Raw genomic sequence first — 24,316 nt, 5'->3', positions numbered from 1 at the left:
TCATTTGGCCCTTATAGTCAATTTTTTTTGCACTTGTCAGTACAAGCGTGGTACCTTGGTAATCTTCAGTACCGTGGTGATTGCTCTGAAATAAATATCCTGCTGTGTATGTTTCTGCATTTGACTCATTCAATTTGAAATTCAGTGCTTACTATTCGTATCCGAAAAAGTCGACATTCACTCACCTCTACATTCCAGCCATCCCACGAATGAAGACATCTCTATGGAGCGGGATAGGCTTGTCTAACATACTGTTGTAGCTTGGTGGTTGTGGAATGGCGCTGCTGAGTTTGAAGTTGTGGGTTCAGTTCTGGCTGCTGCGGCTGCACTTCCATGGAGGCAGGAAAGAATAGGAGAGATCATTGGGCAGCAAGATTGAAGAAAAACGTGTCGGCTCAATATGTTATCGCCACATCAAAGCACGTGGTACATTTTAGTTCTCCCACTCCGTGTCCAAAACTACAGAAGGGCAGCCGAACAAGTGTGCTTCGATTAGAGACTACCGGGAAGCAAACATTCCCAGCCAGTACGCTGAGCGGTCACGTGTTGGGCCAATACTGTGAGGGAAAAAGCGAAGGGAATGGCTTCTCGTAGAGTTTTTTTGCCAGAGCTTGGCTTCGTGATGTAAAGCTTTTTCCTTGTTCATTTCCTTCCTCGATGAAGCAAATTATGCAAAAGTGCTCGTGTACTTAGAATTATGTTCACATTAAAAGAACCCCAGGTGGTCGAAATTGAATAGGGAGTCCTCCACTGCTATGTGCTTTATATTCAGAAAATGGTTTTGGCATGTAACCCTCCAGAATTTATTTCATTATTTTAATGATTGGCTTCTAGGTCTGCACTCGCGCTATAATCACCACCAACAAGGCTTCCCTTTTAACTTCAATTGAATTGTTCCTTGTTCTTGATCTCGTGTTACCATATTATTGAGGACATGAACGTCATGGACAGGTCATGCGCACCGACATAATCAAATTGCTGCATGTAAGTGTTCAACGGACACTAAAGTGATAAAAGTTATTTGAGCTGTTGCTAAATTTCCCTTCTGAAATACCAAGAATGACACTCTTAATGTGAAAGGAGGCTTGGCAAACTATCAGAGACACAAAAATAAAAGGCACGAGGTAACACCACTTCAATGCTTTTACACTAACTCGCTGTGATGTCATGGCCTACTTGGTCCTACTTAAATTTAAAGAAAAAAGAAGAGATGGAGAGAAGAGAAGAGTGTTTTAAAAGAGGCAAAGACAACTTAGCAAATTTCACAAGCCTTTGTGTGTTACAGTGCAGACATTAAAAAACTAATGTGAAATCCATGACATCTTATTGATCTACCAGTGCAGGGGTAATGGTGCAAAATTGAAACAAAGGGACTTTGATCTTCTGTCCTTTGAAATAATGAAGCTGTTATACCACGAAATGAATAGTGAGTTATGGACGAATACTTTGTAAGTTGCAACTGACTTACTGCTTCTCTTCAGTGTCCCTTTAAATGTGCCTGAGATGGTTATTCACCGTTCTTGTTATTTAACCAACTGGTGACACACCTTTGGCAAAGCAACTTAGAAGTTGAAAGAGTGGCTACTTATTATGGAGGCTGAATTTGGGATGTTTAGGGAGAGAGGGCAGTGATGCATGTGCCTTGCTATCTCCATCTTTTGTTGCAAGGAAGACTAGACTGTGTGCACTGAGCTTATCTGATGCTCTGAACTGATAATGATCTGCCATTGCATAACAGAAAAAGGGGGAGGGGAAAAGAAATTTGGCTCTTCATTGATTCCTTTTGCCTAGTTCATTAAGTTTCCCTATGGAGGAAATGGAATTTTAATACAAAACACTGAGATAGAGGTTAGCTTAACTTAGTCAAGCTTTCTTGAAGAGGTGTGTCACTTTGATGGGAATATTTTCAGTTTGTGTTGGGTATACGTTATAAGTTTGCATGCAGAAAAGCATCTGGGCTCTGATAAAATCTTTAATTCGACATTGGTGTGCTACTCCTTTTGCACGCCCCTGCATGTCTGTGTTGCTTTCTGCCGTTGTCCACTGTAGGACAAAGGCCTCTCCTAGTGGATGCTACGAATAATAATATAAGTCGCAGTCATTGCTCCATAGACTGTATCGCAAGCTTCCTGTAGAGCAGTTTGTATCATTCCTCTTCTGTACTTGGACTGGCACTTACAGTGAATGAGTGCCACATGTTTCTGGAATTTAGCATTTTTACCCTTATTGCAGGTTTTCTTGAACCATGGTCAGTATAATGTGAGGATTTTTTTATTGTCTGTTGTTCACGACTGGCCATTTAAAGTGACAATGTGGGCGGTGTGCCCCTCGAACCACTGACAAATTGCAAGAGGGATTGGCACTGAAATAGAATCGTTACACTACCTTACCCGGCTCGTATCTTGTGCATCCAGCAATCTCAACTCAAACCAGAAGTTGGCGTCATAAGATCTGCCGCTGAACTCGGGAACATCAATTAATTCATTCATATGGAATGCTTTTCACTGGCTCGCTATATCGCTAATACAACAGATCGTTCTTGATGGATGTGTACACTGTACTCTGCTGAGGCAGAGGTGATTACAGGCTGCAAAGGGGAGCTGCTGAGCGCAAATGCCATAGTTGGTGCATGATGTCACTATAGTCTGGTACAAATTTAGAAGAAAGGGGAGGCCCTACCCACATGACCAAAGCACGACAGCCGATTGCCTCTGCGACTCAAATAGTCCCGCTCAGAAAACCGTGCTTCTCGGTATAAATAAAAACTTCTATATTTTGATGACTTGTTTAGTAGAGCTCTCGTGATCGCAATGCTACAGCACGTGCCGGATCGCAAGGGAAAAATGACCCTGTGCCCTGCGCGGGCGGCCATCTTTTCCATCAGCAGGGTCATCGGCCGTCCGGCCTGAGATGTCGGTCTATGGAGTGTGCGCCCATTGGTTGAGGCTTGTGTGCGTCCGCCTTGGAGGAGTAAACGTCCCATTTTTCTAAAGTTGTACCCGACTATAGATGTTGCCAGAGGCTTTGAAGGTGCCTCCAGCGCATGACTGCACGTATCATGGCCTTTATGGGAAAATTTCAGTCGTTGTTTGGTGTTCACTCATCCTTAGCTGCATCTTTGGATGCCAAGAATTTGATACAGCGGGACAAATTTTAGTTTTGCGATCCACTTGATCTCATTAATGAGGTGCACCAGGTCTTCAACTGGGCTTGAGTGATAATTGCAGTATACGGCCTCCAAGAACATTGGTTCGCATTGCACAAAAGAGCTGGAAGCCACTTAGCAGTGTTTGGACACCGCATACTATGCGTGCACATGATTATTGTGCCTGCTGTAGCAAGGAACTGGCTTTGTTCTCGAACCATCTGATCGTAACACTGGGATGCATCTAGTTCATCAGAACATGGTATTGTGTTTAAGTGGGACTATCAGGATGCATCTAGTTAGACGGAACATAGAGATGCGTATAGCTTAGTTTAATGCAACATGAAGAATGCATCTAGTTAGCTTTTGCACTGTTTCACAGAAAAGCTGACCATGTGCATCTTAGTGCTTATTTTATGATCACTCATCTATAAGGTAAATCAATGCGGTTCCCTGCAGTACAGCACATTGAATAAGAATTGAAAAAGTACCAAGTCAAGTTTCTCTAGCAATATTTGGCATTGCACTCAGCTGGCACATTTCTCCATAAAAAGCTGTACTGTGCAGGTTGTGTTGTGAAATTCAGTCCCATTTCCTGCTGATGTCGCTTTGAGAGAAAGGTCCAAAACTCTGTGCTTTTTCTTTTCTTGAAGCTCCCATGCCGGAGCGGGCCTCAGACGACTCACTCCCGCATCAACGTCGAGCAGAACAAGGAATGCCTCATCAACATCAGCAAGCACAAGTTCTCCCTGGTCATCTCAGGGCTCACCAAGATTCTCCACTCAGTCAATGATGTGGTTAGTCTCTTTTTATTTATTGCTTTTTAAAAATTTCTTGCTGCTGTGTGACTGCGCTTCGTCATACACTGTTGGGAACGATAGTTGTGTGGAAATGGCAGCTGGACCTTTCGTTGAGGTTGCTGGTCTGCGGAATACAACAATTTGCAACTTAATTCAGGCCTGGTCATTCTTAGATTTATTTGACGTAATGGGTGCCACTGTATTCTTTTGCTCAAAAGATCTAAATCACTTGCTTTAGTGTGTCTCCACTCAGTTGTGATTCTCATTCTCTTGGCATACTACTTGAAGATCCATGTTTTTTCTGTTATGTGGAAGCAGCGTCCTCTCAAAACACAGATCAGTTCTGTGAGAAATGTTTGTTGTGTCTACTTATGAATGGAACGAATAATCTCTGGCTGAGCAGAATTGCCTTGGCCCCTGGTAGGCTAGGTGTGGCCGCAGGTGTAAAGCAGGATTGCTTTATCAAAATGTGAGGATGGTGTCACCCACACACTGTTTTTGGTGGACCAACAATGAAAACTCGTGCTGTCCTAAACTGAAAACAGTGACAGAAGGCATAGTCTGGAGTGAACAAATGGCATTGTTCTATGCCCGCCAGTAGAAAGGGCCTCTTGTTTTACGGGAAAGTGCAGCCAGCTCCAGAAGTTTACCGGACCCGGTATTTGCAAAAAACTAGAATTCCCACACTGCCTGGCTACACTGCCTCAAATTCAAAGTTTCATTCTGTCGTAGCTTTTGTGGCGTACACAGTGATCCATTGAAATGGAAGTGCCATGCCTTAACTGAGTATAAATTCGCATTTTCCATGGAACTTGTAAGCTTTTGTGGCCGACTGTATAGCCGAGTTGATGTCTGTACGGGCCTGCACGAGTGCATGGATTATCCTTTGCAAAAATGTTCCAAAAGCCACGTGAATTCATGATCTTAAAGAAGTTTTTTTTTTTAGTTATACTTTGCATGCTCGAAGGAAGGGACTCGTGGTGGGAATTCAATGTCAAGCTAGTTTATAGCACTTTTGTTTTGTGGTGTATGCTAGATAGTGCATGCACACATGCTTTAGAGTGCTGATAAAACAGCATCCAAATTTAGAAGCGATGCACCGCATTCTGCGTGCTACTTACTGCTGGAACACTCCCTCGATTCAAATTTGCTGCTTTTACAAATGCTACGTGTTCTAAGAGTATCTGGTATTAGACAAATATATATATATTGCTCACGACACTTAAAAGTGGACTTGCGTAAGGACCAGTGGAATGCAAGTTTTGATGCGACATCGTTGCTTGCCCATTGTGACAACTTGTTTTTGATAGCCCGAGGCTGAGAACGCTTTTTTTTGTACTCACATATATGTTTTTTTTCACCCTGACAATCCTTGCGTGTGCAGTTTGTCTACCAGAGGTCGCACAGTCCAATCCAGCCAGAGTTCGAGAAGAACTTCTACGAGTCGCAGCTCATTGTGCTGGACACACTCGAGAAATGCCTCAGCAGGGTCAGTGCTGCTTTGCACTACTGTGCTTGCTTGCTCGCTGACTTTTTTTTTTCACTGTTTTTTTTTTCTGTTTTTATTTTTTGGTTCTGCTGCACTCGTTTTGGTTCTTTACATCCTTTTGCTCATGTCTGGGTTTTGATTATTTTGTGACTGGGCTTATCAAGCAGAGCAATGATTTTTGATATGTTGCACTTGTGAGGACTTGTTTGTGTAGTTCCACTAACCTGTTATACCATAACACGTGTGTGCACTGACTGCTCTGGTGGAATGGTTGCACTTTGATCGAGCAGTTCCGGTAATAGTGGATCTTCCGAGTTGATGGGAATGAAAATGTCTGAGAGTTGTAAACTTTCAATTATCGAATGAAATACTGAAACCTAACTAATGTTTACTTTGTATAGAACAAAGGGTGGAAAAGCTGGGGGGTTTGATGAAGTTGAGAAATTCGCAGGCGTGCTCAATTTTGTGAGTGCAGAAGTGCTGGCATCTCTCGAAGGAGGCAGTGCCACGGGCCCCCCTCTGAATCCGCTAGTAGGTCGATGATAGATGGATTGGCACGGTTCACTTTTGGCTGCAAACTGTAGTGGCAGCAGTATGTGAATGAAAAGGAAAGCCACGTGTTGTCAGTGTGCTTTATGACAGTCAATGGTAGAATTTTTTTTTAATCTGCTCTGCATCAGAGCAATTGTTACCACGTTGTTTTGACTGGAGCTGCCGAAGCTGTAGGAAGTACACAGCTATGTCTCATCCGTTGCCCAGTGATCACCCATATCCCAAATCGCACAGCTCTCTGAAGGCTTTAGCTCAAACAAGGCTTGCTTGCATGCGTGCCAAAGCTGAGTGAAAAGAGTGTGCTGTATTTTTCTGTTTCTCTTTTGAATCTAGAGGGACGCTAACTAGTGACACTGAGTCTGCTAAAACTAGTGAAGTTTTTATCTGAGGCTGGTGGTGTAATGTAACACATGTTTATTGATGAGTAATCAACTAGTTACAAGCAAACACTGCCAGAAATCTACAATGTCATGGAGCTCTAGTGTGAAAGAGTTTTGGCGACATGACCACCTGTCTCTGCATTTTGCTTTCTTTTCTTTTTTTCTGGTTACCGGATTTCTGCTCACGGTACAACCAACTTTTTCTTCGCGGTACATTAAAATCGGAACTGTTTGAGTTAACGTTCCTCTCGAGTGTCACTTTAAGATGTCTGGAATGCCCTAGTTGGAAAGAAAGTCGGCACTGCTGCATGCTGTATTGTGTGGCTGTCTGCGCATGTGTTGCTAGCGTGTCCATGCCAGTTGCATGCTGTCTCAGTGTCTGACGCAATCAGGGGTCTATCTCTACGACTGGGTGCGGGGACCTCATTCTCAACCGTAGATCTCTGCGACTCCACTTCCACAGCAACCCAAGGAGACAACGCGGTATGACGAGACTATGAACGTCAAGGCACTGCTCCGTGAACTCTGCCAGGTAAGTTGATGCCTGAGATTTTTTTCCCTCTTCGCGTTGTATACGTGAGCTTCAGGAGCAGTGTCTGTAGGCTCAGCCAGCATTGTTTTCATTGATTTCACAGTCATTATGTGTCATGCCAGAATGGTCACTGTAACAGACAGAAATTGTAGAGCTGCATCTTGTGGCAAGCGTCGGCACAGTGTTTGATTCATGCTATGCTTAGTTGACTTTCATTGCGTTGCTTGCAGTTCTAAATGACGTTATAATGCTGCTGTTTCTCGCAAGTGTGAGCAAGTTCTGAGAAAGCTCTGGTTCGTGAAAGAAATGTTGCAAAATAAGAGGGATATGCAAGGCAGGATGGAAGGCCAAGACATGCACTGAACTCTCAGCTAATGCTTTAGTAAAAGGCGAAAGCAAACAGCCCCCTTCTGCAATATTTAGGCATCTCAAAAGCAAGGTGATTCAGCTTAAACAACTTAAACTGATTGCAGGACTAAGATAGCTTCTTCCTGATAAGAATTCTGGCTGCTTGCATGTGTAGCTATCAAGGAAGAGAGCTGTTTGCTTTCATTGTCAACTTCATGTAGTTATTGTCTCTGTGTGTGTCCAGACAAGTCTTTAATCGACAGTGCTTGAACAAGCGGTGTCTCAGGCTGAAGCCAATGTTTCGACAAGCAGGCTGTGTTTGTCAGTTGGGGCCTTGATCAGGGCGACTCCCCTTGTTGAAACATTAGCTCCATGCTGAGACAGCCATTGTTTAAGCACAGTCGATTGCTTCCTGTGCTTGCATGTGAGTATGTACATGTTTTATTTCCAACTAAGATCCTCTCCACCTTATGTATAATTTTTAGCAGCTTCTTTCATGATGCGACAATGCCTACTAGCTCGATTTCCCATATGCTTTTTAATGCTTTGGCTGATGAAAATTAACTGGTGGGCTAGTTGAGTTCGTAACAGTGCGTTCGCTCAAATTTAGGCCAGCCTTGTCGACAGGCTGATACTCGCGAGTTGGAGAGTTTCAATATAGGAAAGCATCCTCGAATGCAAGGTGACCCGGCAAAGGAAGTCAGCAGTGGCAAAATGAGCATGAACTATAATTGCTTCTGTGACGCTACTTACAACACCTTTGTGTTATTACATCACGTTGCATTCTGCTCATTGTGAACCCTCCTAGTACGCACAAGCCTAGGATGCAGAAATGTTTTTGCCAGGTGGAATCATTGGATCCAGGCCGTAAGCATAGTTTCGCATTTTATATGTTTAAAAAAAAAACTATGGTGGCCTGGATTTCAGTGAATATCATATACGAGTAGTGCAAATTGACAAGACTGAGAAAACGTCATTGAAAATATTGTAGGAAAATATGCTAAGTCAGTGCTTTCTGTCTTCTTGTTTTGTTTTATCACCCAAGGTCAATCCTGCTACAGTCGGCATCAATATTTTGCAGATTGTGGGACCTGAAAAAGAATTAGTGACCATAAGCTTGTAAAACTACATAACACTGTCATTTGTGTATAATGAAAATTTAGATGATTAGTTGCATGTGTAATGATGTTTTACTTCTAGTACAAGAGGAACATTCTCGTTTTTATTTCAGATGGTCAAAATTAATCTAGCATCCCCCCCCCCCCCCCCCGTAATGCACTGTGCAGTTTCTGGACATTAAATCCCACAGTTTAGCAGATTTTTAAATATTGTTTTGCACTTGTACACATAGTGTATTAGTACAGTCTGTAAATCTGTATACCAGGCTGCATGCCTAGGCTGTGGAAATTATCAGGTTTTATTCGCAGTTCATAAACTTTTGAAGCCGACCATAGACTGCTTCTAACATTGAACTTTTAGCTATGCGACATTGCAACTGTTTCTGGAATCCTTTCACAGTGCAGCTTATCGCATGAAACTCTCAACTTTAGGAGTAGCTTGCTACTGTGTACCGACTGGTCATCTTCTTTCATGGTTGATGCATAATGCAAAGCGAATATATTATGACAGGCATCCATGTTTGCTGCCCCATTATAGTTTTAACTATTTCTTAGTAATGCACAGTGCTGGGCTAGTTGGTTCATACTTTACAGTTTGTGTCACGCTAATAAGGACAACACCACAATGAAGGTGGGACAAGCGCGAAAGGACGAGCATGACTCCTGTCTTGTTCCGTGTGGTGCCGTCCTTGTTAATGTGATACGATTTGCAGAGTTCTAACTGCCTGCTGCAGCTGTGCAGTCTCAAGCGGGAGTTGCTTTGGCCTGCACCGATGTGCTGATGCTGGGCTGTTTACCCGCAGTTCATAGACATGCCAGACAGCCCCATGGTGGTGCCACTCAAGAACTTGGCCTCCAAAGTTCTCTTTGCCCTCAGCCTCAACAACTTCAACGCCGTCTTCAACCGCATCTCAGGCAGGCAAGTAGAGTGCATTCCTTTTTTATCCATCATCAGGTTAATCTTTGCTCCTTTTGTCTCATTAGTGCTATGTCACTGTATATATGTAGTCATATCATAAGAATCCAGCAAACAATGACACCAAGGACAACACGGGAAATTACTTGTACTTACTAATTGAAATAAAGAAATTATAAATTAATGGGATAGGGAGGTGGATGAAAAAACAACTTGCTGCAGGTGGGGAACGATCCCACGTCTTCGCATTACGCGTGCGATGCTCAGAGCATCGCACGCATGCTTGGACTCGTATTTTGGAGAAACCAATGCATGCTCCTTCCGACAGATCTTGGGAAGAAGTCGCCCCAAGTGAAGTGCTGAAGTACATCGGACTCATAATTTACATGGGCGTTGTGAAGGTTCCTCGGTTGAAGTTGTACTGGAATGTGGGAAATCTTTACAGTGGTCTGCTCCCACCATGGATCATGTGGCGTAGCCAGTTTATAGCTCTCCCTGCAATGTTGCATATTGCAGACTTGGACGATGTCGGTCAAAATTCAAGAGGAAAGCTCCAATACATGTGACATGTGGTGGCTTCTGGAGAACATCAACGAAGTGTCGGCGAATCTTTTCCAGCTACATCTCGTTCTTTCCATGGAGAAGCGCATGGTCAAATCGAAAGGGCGGTCAGGCATCCAACAGTACATCAAAGATAAAGTCGCAAAATGGGGCTACAAGCTGTGGGTCCGAGCTGACCCTGGCACCGGATATAGTGTGCAGTTTAGTGTGTATACCGGTAAGCGTGAGCAGCCAGGGCACCATGAGTTGGCTTTCTATGTAGTTTGCCAGCTTGTCACAAATATTTTGATCAGGTGTACCGGATCTTCATGTACAATTTTTGCGCTTCTACGTGCCTGTTTAGCCACCTGCTCAACCGAAAAACATTGGCTTGCGGAACCACACGCAAGGATTGCCGAGGATTTCCTGCTGAACTGAAATATGCACGATGTGAAAAAAGAAAAGCTCAATGCCTCGACTTTCGATGGTTGCACGATCATAACATCCTGTACCTTCAGTGGAAAGACCAGCGTGGTGTCAACTTGATGAGCACGGTTCATAAAGCAAATGACACGGTCACCGCAAGAAAGGACGGAAAGAAGGCAAGACTCCTGGATTCAGATATCTGTGACAAAGTCTCTGCTGATCCATGATTAGAATGCTGGCTTGCTAGGCGTTGATGAGTCAGATCAAATGATTGGTTATTATGATGTTCTAATGAGAGCGTGCGGTGGTGGAAAACTGTTCTTCCACTGCATCAATATTGCGTGTGTGAACAGTTATATACTATTCCAAGCGTACCGCATATTGCACCCAGAAATTGCTGAGCTAACATGCATTGCCGGGTTTTACCACCTAGTTTTTAGAGAAGAGCTCATTCAGAAGCAAGACGGAAGAATGACATGAACACTGCACTGACAATCAACTAACAAATTTATTCATGTCGCTGCCCGTTTTTACAGCTTATAGGCTTCTGCATGGCACATGTTCAATCAAATACAAAGGAGCAACGCATGAAAAAGTAAATAAACAGGGAGAAGGCAAGAAAATTCACTCAAGCAAGAAATGATCGATTCACACTTACTTCTTCATTCCAGCAGTGTCATTTCAGCATTAAGGAGGGCAACAGATGGCTGGCTGATGCATCTTGCCTCGTTCTTTTTCTTAATGAAAAATGCTACCATAATTCCTCGTGCCACTGGGTTGCGGTGCCAGTACAGTACTTGCGCCTTCTTGGACTGTGACTGGATCTTGCAGCCCCGGCAGTGTGCTGCCAAGTTCGAGTGCATTGTTGCCATGAGATTGTAATAAATGGCATGGGCTTATTAAAGGACCACTGACACCAAGATTTTAAACTCGAGGCATTTGCATTGTTCGATTGTCCTGCATACATAGGTAGTTCTGACAGTGTATTAATGATGAACACGTGGTTTTAAAGTAAATGGGAGTGCGCGTCTTAAGTTGGCAGTGCCTCGCAACATTGTCATCAATGTGACCCAGTGTGTACCATCTACTGCAGGCAGCGAATTTCTACGAACAGCATGTGGAACAAACAACTTGCACAGACTGTGTGAGATCTGTAACAGAACGGCACCGGTGATGGGCTGGTTATTCACCTATTATTTGACAGTCCATCACCACAGCCGAGGCGTTCGTGTCTTATCACTGCTTAGGGAGGCATAAAAATCGACTACAGTTAGTTTCTGACATGAAATAATTACTAAAATAATAGTTTAACTGAGTGGTGATTTGGGAGAGTTGCAAGTTGCAACTGTTCAGTCGTGATGGCAGTCAGTGCGCTATGCAAAATGAGGGACAAAAACCAAGAATGTGTCCTCGTTACATTCTTGTTTTTCTGGTCCTTGTTTTGTGTAGTGTGCTGACTGTCATCATGACTAATCAATAAAGTTATGTTAAAAGTGTGCCTTATTTTCAGTATATTTTTTAATACAGATACTATTAGTTTTGCAAGAAGGAAATTTTTTTCACCGACCAGAGGTGCGAAAAAAAGGCAAGTTTATTGCGCTACAAATAATGTACAGAAAAATTATGCTTTGGGGTCAACAAAATTCTCTAGTACAACACTTTTGCTCATACAGTATCATAACTGCAGTTATTTAATGTCGTAAAGAAAGGATAGCTGCCTGACATGCTCGGCAAGCAGTGACACCCTCCTGCATGTCGCAATTTCTTCGGACACCGAAAATAGCCACTCACTAGTCACACTAGTGTCTGTTATCGCAGGTATCTCTTCGCGAGTCAAGCCAACACTGGGTGCCATGCTTACACTACCGCTCACATGGATCTTCTTCTTGGTCTCAAATTTCATCATGCACACATCTTTCAACCTGTCCTTGTGACAGTGAAAATTGCTGCCGCAAGCAAGTAAAAATTGCTGCTGGTTGAGAAGCTTATCAGTCTTTCCACAGTGGTGACGTGGAAGGAGCCTCTTCAGCAGCCTTAGTTGTTGAGGACATATATGTGTTCCTTGGTGTTTAAATTTTCATTGTTTCTTCGAAAGCCAGGTTTTAACCCAGTTTGCCATTCAAGCATCCTGGTAGTACACAACTACTTTAGAGTGAGGGTCTAAAGACATTGCAAAGCTTCCTGGTCAAATTTGTAATTTGGTAACCATGTTTTTAGGCACTTAGCCAGGTTAGTAGCAGATACAGAGGTTTCCACTTGCTGGCTGTTGTTGTCAAAACGCACAAGAGGCAGTACAGTGTGGGTACTTGAGCTGATACTGTCGGGTAACCCAAGCACCAGCAGTGGCCCCGTGACAGTGCCCCCTTAGTATTACTTTTCATATGGTTCATTGCACTTTGATATGGTTCACTGCATGGCACATGCTTCACTGCAATACAGTTTGTATGCTTCGCTGCCTAACACTCCGCGTAACACGACGGAGAAGCTGAATTGCAAAACCGGCAACAGCAATTTTTGGGGGGCTTGAATATATTGAATACTCAAAGTGTTTTCTTTCAAACAGGATCAATTACCAACCATTTCGAATATCTGCATGTCACTAGAGGGCTGTTTGGAAGGAATTCTTTGTTTGAGCTTATAGTGGCTGCCATGGGAAGCCCAATTTACAGCAACTTAACTTTCTTATTTAGCACCTTGAACATTCTCTCTGAAAATTTTCCAGCATAATTATCACACCTCCAAACTTCACATTAATGTTTCACGGTAAAAGAGTGGGAGCATTATGCAAGTAAATATGCTACTACTAAGTGGGTACGTCCCATGCTTGGTCAAGGACCAACTGACCGATAGGCGCTCTCCCCTGCAGACTTCATGAGCTGTCCAATGCCAACGAGGAGACCACAGACTTCAGTGACATTGAGCTCATCCAGCACATCAATGTCGATGTGACCAGGCTAATCAAGCTACTCAACGGTGAGCAGCTGCACATTTATGGTCTCGTCACTGTTCGCTTTGTCCCTGCAATAACCTTGCCCGTTTTCCTTCTCTTGTGTGCAGAGATCTACTCTAAGTTCCGGTCACTGCGCAAGAACGCCCATCTCTGCCTCATGAGCAGCTTAGAGAAGGTAAGGGGTCCTTTGTGACATGAGTCAATTCTTGTAATATGCTCAGCTGACATGCGCTCATTCTGCCACATAACATCATGTCTGTTGGAATTAGGCAGTACTAAATGCTGTCAGCTGGGTGAGTTGGTATGGTGTTTACCTGGGGTAATAAGCAGGACAGGACATGTAGCCTTCTTGTTCTACATCATATCGTGCTTTTTTGCAAACTGTAGAAAAGCACGCTTTTTGTTTTCATCTTGGGAACTCTGAGAAAAGTTTTTTTTCCGCATGCTTGAGTATATAGTTTTGAGTTACTGCAGCTCCGGTTTTTTTATTTTTCATTCCTGACATTTCATGAGTCATCACTGTTAGCTTTCTTTGTATCTCTTTCTTTGTTCTGTTTGGCATGCAAATTCACTGATGTTACTGAGCTGTAACGTATTCTTGGTTTGTAGTGCGAAATGACACAGATGCAGACTAGAAGAAGACAGGACGAGTGCTAACTCTCAAATAAATCTAAACTAAATGTGTTAGCCATGTGTCCCCTTTTGTACCTTGTTAATCAGATTCCAGTCAAGTGGACAGAGTGGCAAGTGCCTCACTATCAGACTAAAGGAACATAAACAATTGCTTAACAACCCTAATACTTCGCATCTAGCGGCGCATTGTTTTAATTGCATTTGTAAACCTTTGTTTGAGGACAGAAAAGTCCTTTCAAGACACGGATGCCAAACCACGTGCAAAATAATTGAGGCATTTCACATAAAAAGATTATGAGAGACTTGTGTCAGCCAAGCATCAACATCACTGTTAGAAAGCAAATTTCAGTATCTTCTCAGCACATGTGTCAATCTCAAGTAGTGCATTCTCTAGTTTGGTTTTTGTGGCTTCCCTATCTTCTGACATGTTTAACTGATAGTCTTTAGACCTTTTCGTGTTTGTTTGCTACAGTTTTTGCAGTCACTTGTACAGGTTGATAGTTTTAATAAAGATTTAGTTGAGAGTTAGCACTCGTACTGTCTTCTTCTAGTCTGCGTCTGTGTCACTTAGCGCTCCGTACCAAGAATATGTCCCCATACGAACTCGCCCGGCTGTTCCATCCTTTTGCATTATTGAGCTGCTCACAGTTAAATGCAGCGGCAAACAAGACAGCAAAATCCCAAACAGACTCAAATATTGTGAATCTTGTATTGGGATAATGTGGTCAAGGGTGGGCAAGAAAAGTGTGATGTCTCCAGTACTTTCTCTCTCTCCTAAACCGTTCTGAGTGGATAAAATAAGGTTGAGACAATTGACACCGCACGTACAGTACGGTGCACATTTTTTTTAGAGCACATGCAGCTTGAGAGCTTTTCCGAAAAACATGTATACTAGATGTGCACAATTCTTGCATGTACTCTTTAGGTTTTTTTTTCCGAGTTGGTTAGTTGCTTGGTGTTTCTGTTTATATGAGTTTAAATACTGGCCTCGTATCATTGCATGCTATATTTTGAGGCAGAGCTCCTGGTACTCCTTTCCTTTGTATTTGTTATTTTTATTCCACTGTGAAATAATGCTTGTATGGCACTGCAGGTTTTCTTTTAGAAAGAAAGAAATTAGTGAAAGAAATAAAGAAACAAGCATTTTTTCTTTAAATAAGGCTTGTTCATGGGCAGAAATAGAGCACCTACTTGTTGAGCACCTGTTGAGCCCGAACAGCTGTACTGAAATTGTCTTAGTAGGCTGGAACTGGTTCAGGCCATGCACTCTCTTGCTTCCTTGCTCTGGAAATGCTGCTTGCATTTCAGTTGTGTATGTCTTCAAACTTTGCAACGTGCTGGAAAGAGATGCATGCCGACAGAGTCCGTTGGCCAGTCTGAATCTGCCTTTGGAATTTGATGGAAGAGATGGCAGCCTCTGCGCTGCCTGACTTGACATATCATTTGTGAAGTGTCTGCCTGGGGCTGACCTGTGCGCTGTTGCTTGCAGGCAATCTGGAATTGGATGGACACGTATCCGCACGAGTTTATGGAGCTACAGAACAAGCCCAACGATGAGCTGGCAGGTCAGCATCACCATTCCTTTCCTATGCTTCTTTCGTTCTGCCCCCGGGGCGTTCAGTTAATGTAGAAACCAGTCTGTGTTGTAAGAGCAAGGAGTCTTCATCATAACTAAATAATTGAAGTACGCATTTCCATTTTATCTTGTAATTATGCTAACTCACCTGTGTTTTCACATGAAATGAAAGCACTTTTTCGTTTCTTCCTTTTTTTTTTTTTCTGTGACAGTCTTGAAAAAATAAGTTAGGCTGGTAGCAAAAAGCTTCACTGTGTCCAGGATCAGCCCTGTGCACTGCCTGTGGAAATCTCTGGCCAAGGAATCGTATTCGTTGCTCAAGAAGCATCTTCAATGGCATGCATACGTACTGCTACCGCATTGTCGTGTTAGTCCTGCAAAAATGTGCTGGCGCTGAATGTTCTATATGTGACACGTACATGTGCCCATTAGTAGTGCACAGTTTAATAGTAAAGCTTTTGCATTGCCTCATTTGCATAGGCAGGCAGTGTGATATGACTGGAGCAATTACATATGTGCTCGTAGAAGAAGCAGTGATGTTCACTTAAGAAACGTTGCCCTGTGGTCCACACTGTACTGTCACTCCTTGGTAAACACCAGTCTTCTTCATTTGTCTTCATTGTCTTCTTCGTTTGTGCCGACATTGTAAAGAACAGCAAATAACCTCTTTTTTCTTTTTTTTTTCGTCTTGAATTCAATGGCATAAGGTGCCTGTCTGCACTGCATGTTTTCTTGCCTCGCAGCTTCCTACCAAGCACTTGGACGTGTACTTGGAAGGTGCAGTAACATCTTGTTGCCATCCTTTTGTGCAGATGCGTGCGACCGCATGTTTGATGTGCTGGACAGCTTTGCAGAGAACAACAAGCGGCGGGCCCAGGCCTGGCCCCTACAGATCATGCTGCTGGTCCTGTGCCCTGTGAGTGATTGGCTGCCTGCGTTGCTGTTGCTTGTTCCTACCTATTGCAGCACCTTGCCTTTGGCCCTTACCCCTCCAACAGAAGTTCACCTCATCAACTTCGTGTAGTGTAGCAAATGGTATTGGCCGGTATTAGTCAACCTGAAAAGAAGCACACAAGGGCTTCTTCTCCATAGCCAACTTGGATCGCCCTGCACGTGGTGCCGACTGAATAGAATAATCACTGAAGGATTAACAGTGCCCTCCTCCTTTCTCTGGAACAGAGAGCGAGAGAAAAGTATATATAAATATATATTTATTTATTTATTTTTATTTATTTGATACCTGCTTCGCCTTTGCAGGCATTACAGCAGAGGGATACATAAAAATAAGCATCATATTTGAGACAAATAAAGAAACTAATTACACAAAGCGCGGTAAAACGCATCATTCGACAAATTGGATACAATCATAGGCGGAAGATCATTCCACTCTCTTATACATCTAACAAAAAATGAATAGCGGAAGACGTCACCTTTAAAGGAAAATTCATTTACTTTGAAACTGTGGTCCCTTCTTTGGGATATATAGGACGGCTCTTGAATGTAGTTCTCCTTATTGATTCCAGTTTTAGAATGGTAGATATTATGGAAAAATTTCAATATATATATATATATATATATATATATATATATATATATATATATATAGTATATTGAAGAATGGAAGCACGTAAAAAAATAACAATTTTACTGACGTTTCAGCCTCAGCCGAGGGACCAGCTTCTGACGAAGGCTGGTTCCGTGGCCAAAACATCAGCAAAGTCCTGTTATTATTCTTCCGTGTGTCTATTCTTGAACTATTTCTGTGCTGGATCCTGGAGTTCTATGCTTCACTGATATACACACGCACACACACACACAGTGTACGCTCTTCACAACGGACTTGTGTACAACAGACTTTCGGATACAACGGACTGTATTTCAACCTTAGTTTGTCCTACCTATTTTATTAATGCAAGGAAGTTCATTTTTAATGAACCGCACTACAATGAACAATCGGCTACAGTGGACGAAATTAGCAGCAATTTTTGTAAAACTCGAGCGTATTAAACTGACTCGTGCCATGTTGACATGGGCTGGCAACTGACTTACGAGGGTCAACCGACGATCGCGGCTCAATATTGTGCACGCAAGGGAGGGAGAAAGCGGGGCGGAAGCGTGCCGTCTTTAGCGCACAAGGCACGAAAGGGGGGGGGGGGGAGGCGAGGAGAGGGGGCCCTACACCGGTGTCTGCAGTTAACAGCTTGGCCGCGTGGGTGCCGTATATTGAAAGCGATCTGTGATATGGACTAAGTGCGCGTGTCTTGAAAGTGATCTGCAACGTGGACAAAGTGCACCCAGTGCCAGTAGCTTCGTATGCACAGTGCTTTTGATGTTTAGTCCGCGTTGAAGCGAGAGACAGCAGCAAAGTAAATTTGCTCGCTGTTGCTGCCACGTGTACTCACTCAAACCTTTTGACAGCAGCTTTCCGTAGTTGTCGAGCAAGTAGTGTTCATTTTTACACGTGCGCGTGACACTGTGCTTGTTAATTTAGTTAGTAAGCTAATGTTTACAACTTTATACGACTGATAAAACTACTATCCTTACTTCGCGTAGCTGTCTACTAATTCGCTATCGCAATCAATGCTTCACCTTTCGGGCGAAACTGCGGCTTTTTGTTTTGTTTTTTTACTTTGGATGTTCGTCACTCACTCTTTGCAATAACTTTCTTACACACCATGACCAAAGTTTCGAGTGAGGTGTTTTGGATGTTCCAAACTTTGGATAAAACACACATTTTTTGTTATTATCGGGGTTCATTATAACGAGAGTTGACCGTGTACATATAAATAAATGATGATGCTTGAGGCATATTTGGAAAAGTGAGTCAAGGAACGGGGGTGATTGTGCCAAGTAGGGCTCATTATGGCAGCTTCACACATAAAGCTTCATAGTGAGTTGAGTGTTTTTTTAAGGTTAGCCCATGGTCTGACCCAGCCGGTGAATGATGCCACCTCCTTGAGCCATTACTTGTACCGAATGTTTTTAGTCCTTTGCGTTCTTTCACATGAGGTTGATGTGAGTTTGAAGTTATTTCTCTTGCACATGCAGAACACTTAACTTGTGGAGGTGATTGCGAGCAGTCAGGGTCATTGCGTTGCCATCACCACTTCCATAGGGCAATGATGTCATCTGTCATGATGTATCCTGTGGTGGCCTTGGTTAAAAGAACTTGTGCCACTCTTGTTACTAATTGGCCGACACAGCCCTTGTCATCTCTGTACTGCACAGAATTTATGAGAGAGTGTAGATTGGTGGTATGGTCAACAACGTGCAGCTGACGCTTTCTCGTAACCTGTAGGAGACAGGCACTTTTCGGTGGCCATCAAATTGATGTCCTTCAAAGTTCTTAGACTCTGCAAACCTCGCAGGAGCCGTTTTGCCGCTACACGACAAACCTGATGGCTGTTGAAATGCTTCGTGGATCTGACACTAAGGAGTGACGATGTAAGCAACCAAATGAACACAAAGAAGTCTACTTTTATAGCGGACAAAGAAGATGGGTTAAGCTTGGAATAAAATGGCATCAGCTCTAAGAGTATTTGTGTGAACATCACAAACGACACCAGCGTTGCGATTGAAAATTTGAGTTTATCTGGAAAAACTTTATATAAAAATAATTCCTACCAAAGTGCGAGTTGAAATTTATTGCAGTAGCTAGCCGGACTTACTTGCCCAGTTATCTGAATAATCGGGAACTTGGAACCTTTTCAAACAAACGCTTGTCATAGTTGAAGGCCAATGCACCGTTTCTCTTTCTGTGCGTACGGAAAAGAGGCTAATCTGACAGCCAGACATTGTTGGCTACGGTGTCAAGTAACTCTGGCACCAAGCACTTCTGAAGAGTTTTGACAATAAGCCTTAAAAAGCACCACCTATGATGGGGAAATAGCAAGGACAACCTAGGACATGTGCTGACTAGTACTACATATCGCGTAACTATTTATGTGATTGCGAAGTGGCCTATTTGTAAGGTACTAATGGCCCTGTGTGAACTTTGTTTCCGAAGTTGTGCCACCAGATTGCAGTTCTTAGCGTCTGATATGTGTTTACAGAGTATATTCATGGGCGCTGGTTGCAGGAGTGATGTGGTTGCTGTTTTTCATCTAATAAACTCAGTTTGTAGTCGGCACATGTCTTGTGTTCTCGTTGCTTGTCCTTGTCATAAGTGTTGCTCTTGAAGATGGATCCTTATAAACTTGCCGTTTTTGCTATCCTAATGAGCTTTGACAAAGCCTATGAAGGACAGCAAGTCTTCTATTCATCTGCTACAAACACTCAATCACTACTGGTGTGGTGCTTTCTTCTATGCTTCTTGATTGTTGTATATTGTGTTAAAATGCCCTGTCTCATTATCTTATGCTTAAACTTTGTCCTGTGGTTTGTGTTTTCCTGGCCCTGAATCGAAACAGCTATCCAACTCGTAGGTGGCACGACAATTGATGACGTGCATTCTAAGCCAGCTGGGATGGCACTTTCTTTTCTTAAAGGGTTGCTGAACCAACCCTAGGGCTTGTTGAAAAAACCCGCTCCATGGATGGCATACACTGCTGCGAACATTTTAGTCAAATTTTGCAGTCGTGTGCGGCACCTGGAGTTTGCAAGGGGAGTGCACTCACTTTTTTTTAAAACATTCTCTTTTCAACAGAATCCTTTTTGTCACTCTTTTCGGGCTGCCTTATTCCGTAATATAGCAGATTCCTATACGCAGCTGCTATTTGCCAGTAGCCAACATCACTCAAGAAGTGTGTTTTGATCAGTGCACTTTGTAACTTGTTTCACAATACTGCAGGCCAGATTGGCCCAAGCAGGAGGGGCATGAAAACACAAATAATACCAGCACGTACGTGAAAAATAAAAGTTACATTGCATGTGACATACAACAGAATAAAAAAGTAACCCTTTGAGGGTCAATGATGTAAATATGTGGCGCCGCAAACAAAGTCCAAAATGGTCGATGCCATATGTTTATGGCACCGTCTGTATGTTTAAAAAGCGCACCAATTTCCTAACTTTTTCTTTTCTGTGGGGCTGCCGCTATGTGGGAATACAGGGAATTTTTTTCGTGCGCCTCCCTCTCTCGGTTTTCGTTGCATGGTTTGTTTTAGCACTAGTTCACTCCCGCACGTCTATATAATACCGCTCGTGGACTGGCGCACACGCGGGCGGATGGCAGTTTGGGCTTTGTTTTGCAGGCGATTTCGGCTCCTTGCGCTTGTAAAACTGATGGCTATCTCGTTACTAATTGCTCAAAGGGCGACCGCTTGTTTCTTGCTCGTTTAGTGCTTATGGGGGTGCGCATGAGAACGATGCTGCTGTGCATGCGTTTGCATTGTTCTTTTTTTTTTTTGAGACTCTCGAAAACTAATTGCCTCTGGTTGGTGATAAGATGAAGGTTAGCAGAAGTTTGTCACACGTTTTGCTTTTTTGACGGACGCACAACCGCACAGTTTTCTTGAGTGCGCACATTTATGCAGTTCGATAATGCTATGGATGTACGTATTAGTGTAAGAGCAGGAACATTTGAGTCTTGCGAAATATTCTCGTATGTGCATTTTCGAAGCCTTGAACTATAACAATGCATCAAATTTTTAATTCTTGTAAGTTTATTTCCTTTTTTTATTCTTGTTATTCATGAATAAAGAGTACATATATACCAACGCAAAATATTTTTTTCTCACTTTGTGGTCACCCTAGAAAAATTACGGTAAATTTTTTTCTAAGAATTGGAATCTTCAATAAAAAAAGTCGACCCTGGGCAGTCGCATATGGCGAAAAAAATCAACCCTCAAAGGGTTAAAAGATGACAGAGGATGAACAAAAAGCAATGAATATTGAAATTCCTCATAAAAAAATTGTTTCCTATCTACTGAAGAAACAAAGTTTGGAGGGCCTGTTCTACATCAGGAGAGCGAAAAACTGATTCACGAAGCGCGTTCGAATCAGCTATTGTTTGAAGGAAGAAACTGTGCTTAAATGAGTTTGTTTTAGCAAAAATAGGCTGTAATGAGTGTTCCCTGTTATGACGGGTCCTTCAAGTAGTGGAGTGCCTGAGGAATGAGGTGGAAGCAATGCTAAGCTTTTTGATGAATGCAATCAGCATTATTTGCCTACTTCAGCCATTGTTAGCCTATGTGTCTATCTATCTAGCCTCTTGCGACGACCCAGTGGCTTAAGTTGCCTACCAGATTGAGCCACTGCGGTCATTTCAGCTTTGTAGGACCAAATGACCATGAATACTAGGTACGTGTTCATGGTCATTGTGTCAGCGTCATGCCATCGTTGTCATGCTCATTGTCATGCCACCATCGTCAAACAGTTATCACATTCGTTGTCAGACTGTCGTTGCGGTTGTTACATCATCGTCATTCTAGTTATGTCATCCCACTCTCGTCATGCCATTGTTGCTACGTAATTGTCACACCTTCATCGTCACAGTTGTCATGTATTCATTGTCACACCACCGTTGTGGTCATTCCATCATCTTCACTACAGCTTCGTCATCCCACTCGTAATACTGTTGTCATCGTCACGCCATCACCATCATTCAGTTGTCGTCATGCCATTGTCGTCATACACTCATCGCCATCCCTATGTCCTTGTGCCATTGTCATGGCATCGTGGTCATCACCCACTGCGGTGGTTTAGCGGCTGTAGTGTTGTGCTGCTAAGGACAAGGTCGCAGGACCGAAGCCTGGCCGCGGTGGTCACATTTTGATGGGAGCGAAATGCAAAAACGCCAGTATCCCATGCCTTGGGGGTACGTTAAAGTAACCCTGGCGGTCAAAATAATTCGGAGTTCCTCTTTACAGCGTGCTTCATAGTAAAATCATGGGCACTGTGCCGTCGTTATACTGTCATCACGCATTCAGTGTCATATCGTCTTGAGGCTGTCGCAGTCGTTGCATTGTCATCATTCTAACTTCATCGTCTGACTTTAGTCATGTGTTGGGATCATTGCATCTTCGTCATTCCAGTTATGCCATCCTGCTGTCGTCATGCATCGTTGCCATGCCTTCATCGTCATCACACCTTTGTCATCAAACAGTCATTATGTATTCGTTGTCACACTGCCGTCTTGATGCCATTGTGGTCGTTCCATCATCTTAACTACAGCTTTGTCATCCCACTCTCTTCATGTCATTGTTGTCATGCGTCATACAGTTGTTGTCACGCCATCGTTGTCATATGCTCATCGTCATCCATGTGTCCTCATGTCGTTGTCATGCCATTGTGGTCATTGTGCCGTCGTCATACTGTGATCATGCATTTGTTATATCATCTTGATGCTGTTGTGATCGTTGCATTGTCATCATTCTAACTTCTTCATCTGACTTTCGTCATGTCGTTATGCCATCGTCGTCACACAGTTGTCGTCATACCACTGTCCTCATGCTGTCGTCGTGACGCTGTCGTTTTACCATCGTCATCACTTCAGTAACGTCGTCCCATTGTCTATATGTCACCATCGTCATACCACTTTTGTCCTTCCATTGATGTCAATCCTTCGTCATTCTATCACGTTTAGGCTCCTGTTAATCTTGGGCTGCAGTTGTCATGCCATTGTCATCTTTGCGTCGTCACCAGAAGTCGCTATCATGCATTTGTTATCACACCGGTGCCATGATTCTGCCGTGGTCATTCCATCGTCATCGCTCAGCTTCGTTAGCTTACTCTTGTGATCCAATCGGCATCACGCTTTCGTCATAAATACTTCATGATGCGGTCGTTGTCACATCGTTGCATTTCAATGTACTCCTACCATTGTGTTGCAATCGTAATCATTGCAACGTCGTCATATAGTCGTCATGCATTTGTTGTCATACCATCATCGTGATGCCATCGCAGCCGTTGCATCGTTGTCATTCATTCTTCGTCATCCAGTTCTCTTCATGCCGTCATTGTTACGTCATCGTCGTCAGACATTCATCATCGCCTCATTGTCGTCACTTTGTTGTCATCGTGCTGTCATAGTTGTCGTTCGAATGACGCCATTCCATCATTGCCATTGTGTTGACGTCGCCCCACCATCATCATGCCACCATGCTTATGATTGACCTTCGCAAGCGAGTGCCATACCGTACTATGTCACTTATAGCCAAAGCAATGAAAGTCTCAGAATGCCCACAACAGAACAGACAGTAAATAAATGTGACTTCATAAATAATAGCGTGTTGCCACAGTACTCGAATGCTAACTGCATTATCGCCAACAGTCATAGTAAGATAGTAGACAGTTAACAGGCAGAAGTAAGCGAAAATCTGTGTTCCGAATTCTGGTAGGAATTTATGTACTTTTTGAAGTACAACTATCGTACTGTCACTGACTTTATATTCCAACGCCCACATGTGTAGAAATGAAACCTTGGCCATGCTGCTTATCAGTGCCGTAGCCGTCAGGTCTCACTCATTTCTCCTAATTTTGAACACTCAACTAGCCTCGAACCACGTGGAACTTAAGGCCAAACCACACACATGCTCGCCAACATTTTCTGGCTCTTGGCTGTTTCTGGTTAGAAGCTTTGGCAGACTTTGGCAGCTTTGGCAGACTTTGGCAGCTTTGGCAGACTTTGGCTGCCGGCACCAAGCTACGCGGCAAAGCCGGATTACAGGAGACCGGAGCTATGCGGAAAAACAACATATCAGGGGACGTGTGAGAGTCGCGCATCCCCACAACATATGTACAAGAAAATGCAAAGTAATACAGAAAAGTTGATAATGAAGTTGTAGTCACCGATCACTCCCGCCGTCCGTTGCTCCTTTTATGCCTTGCGTGATCATTGTTCAGTGACTTCCCCTGATCCGGCGTCAGGAGACCGATGACATCAGGTCCTACCAATCCGGAGGTCGGTTTCCCTTTCCCTAAAAAGGGAACTTGGTCGGAAATGCATGCAAATCATTGGGCACAAACAGGG

The 24,316-nt window shown here is 43.3% G+C and overlaps 1 protein-coding gene across 6 annotated transcripts in view; it reads left to right on the top strand.

The window, feature by feature from the left end:
* Nf1 (neurofibromin 1) overlaps window positions 1-24,316 on the top strand; it is a 206,231-nt gene that overhangs the window by 13,330 nt on the left and 168,585 nt on the right. For 4 of the 6 annotated variants that reach the window (XM_075686682.1, XM_075686681.1, XM_075686680.1 and 1 more), the window contains exons 2-9: window positions 3,799-3,942; window positions 5,330-5,434; window positions 6,806-6,898; window positions 9,168-9,283; window positions 13,113-13,219; window positions 13,304-13,371; window positions 15,319-15,394; window positions 16,218-16,321. In XM_075686682.1, coding sequence (XP_075542797.1) covers window positions 3,799-3,942; window positions 5,330-5,434; window positions 6,806-6,898; window positions 9,168-9,283; window positions 13,113-13,219; window positions 13,304-13,371; window positions 15,319-15,394; window positions 16,218-16,321 — 813 coding nt within the window. The remainder of the gene's footprint in view (window positions 1-3,798; window positions 3,943-5,329; window positions 5,435-6,805; window positions 6,899-9,167; window positions 9,284-13,112; window positions 13,220-13,303; window positions 13,372-15,318; window positions 15,395-16,217; window positions 16,322-24,316) is intronic. The other 2 variants (XM_075686683.1, XM_075686679.1) reach the window with 1 other exon arrangement.

Source organism: Dermacentor variabilis, chromosome 3 (genome assembly GCF_050947875.1).
Source record: "Dermacentor variabilis isolate Ectoservices chromosome 3, ASM5094787v1, whole genome shotgun sequence".
NCBI lineage: Eukaryota > Metazoa > Arthropoda > Arachnida > Ixodida > Ixodidae > Dermacentor > Dermacentor variabilis.
Note: the sequence above shows the minus strand (reverse complement) of the source record. Positions and strands in the feature narration are given on the sequence as shown.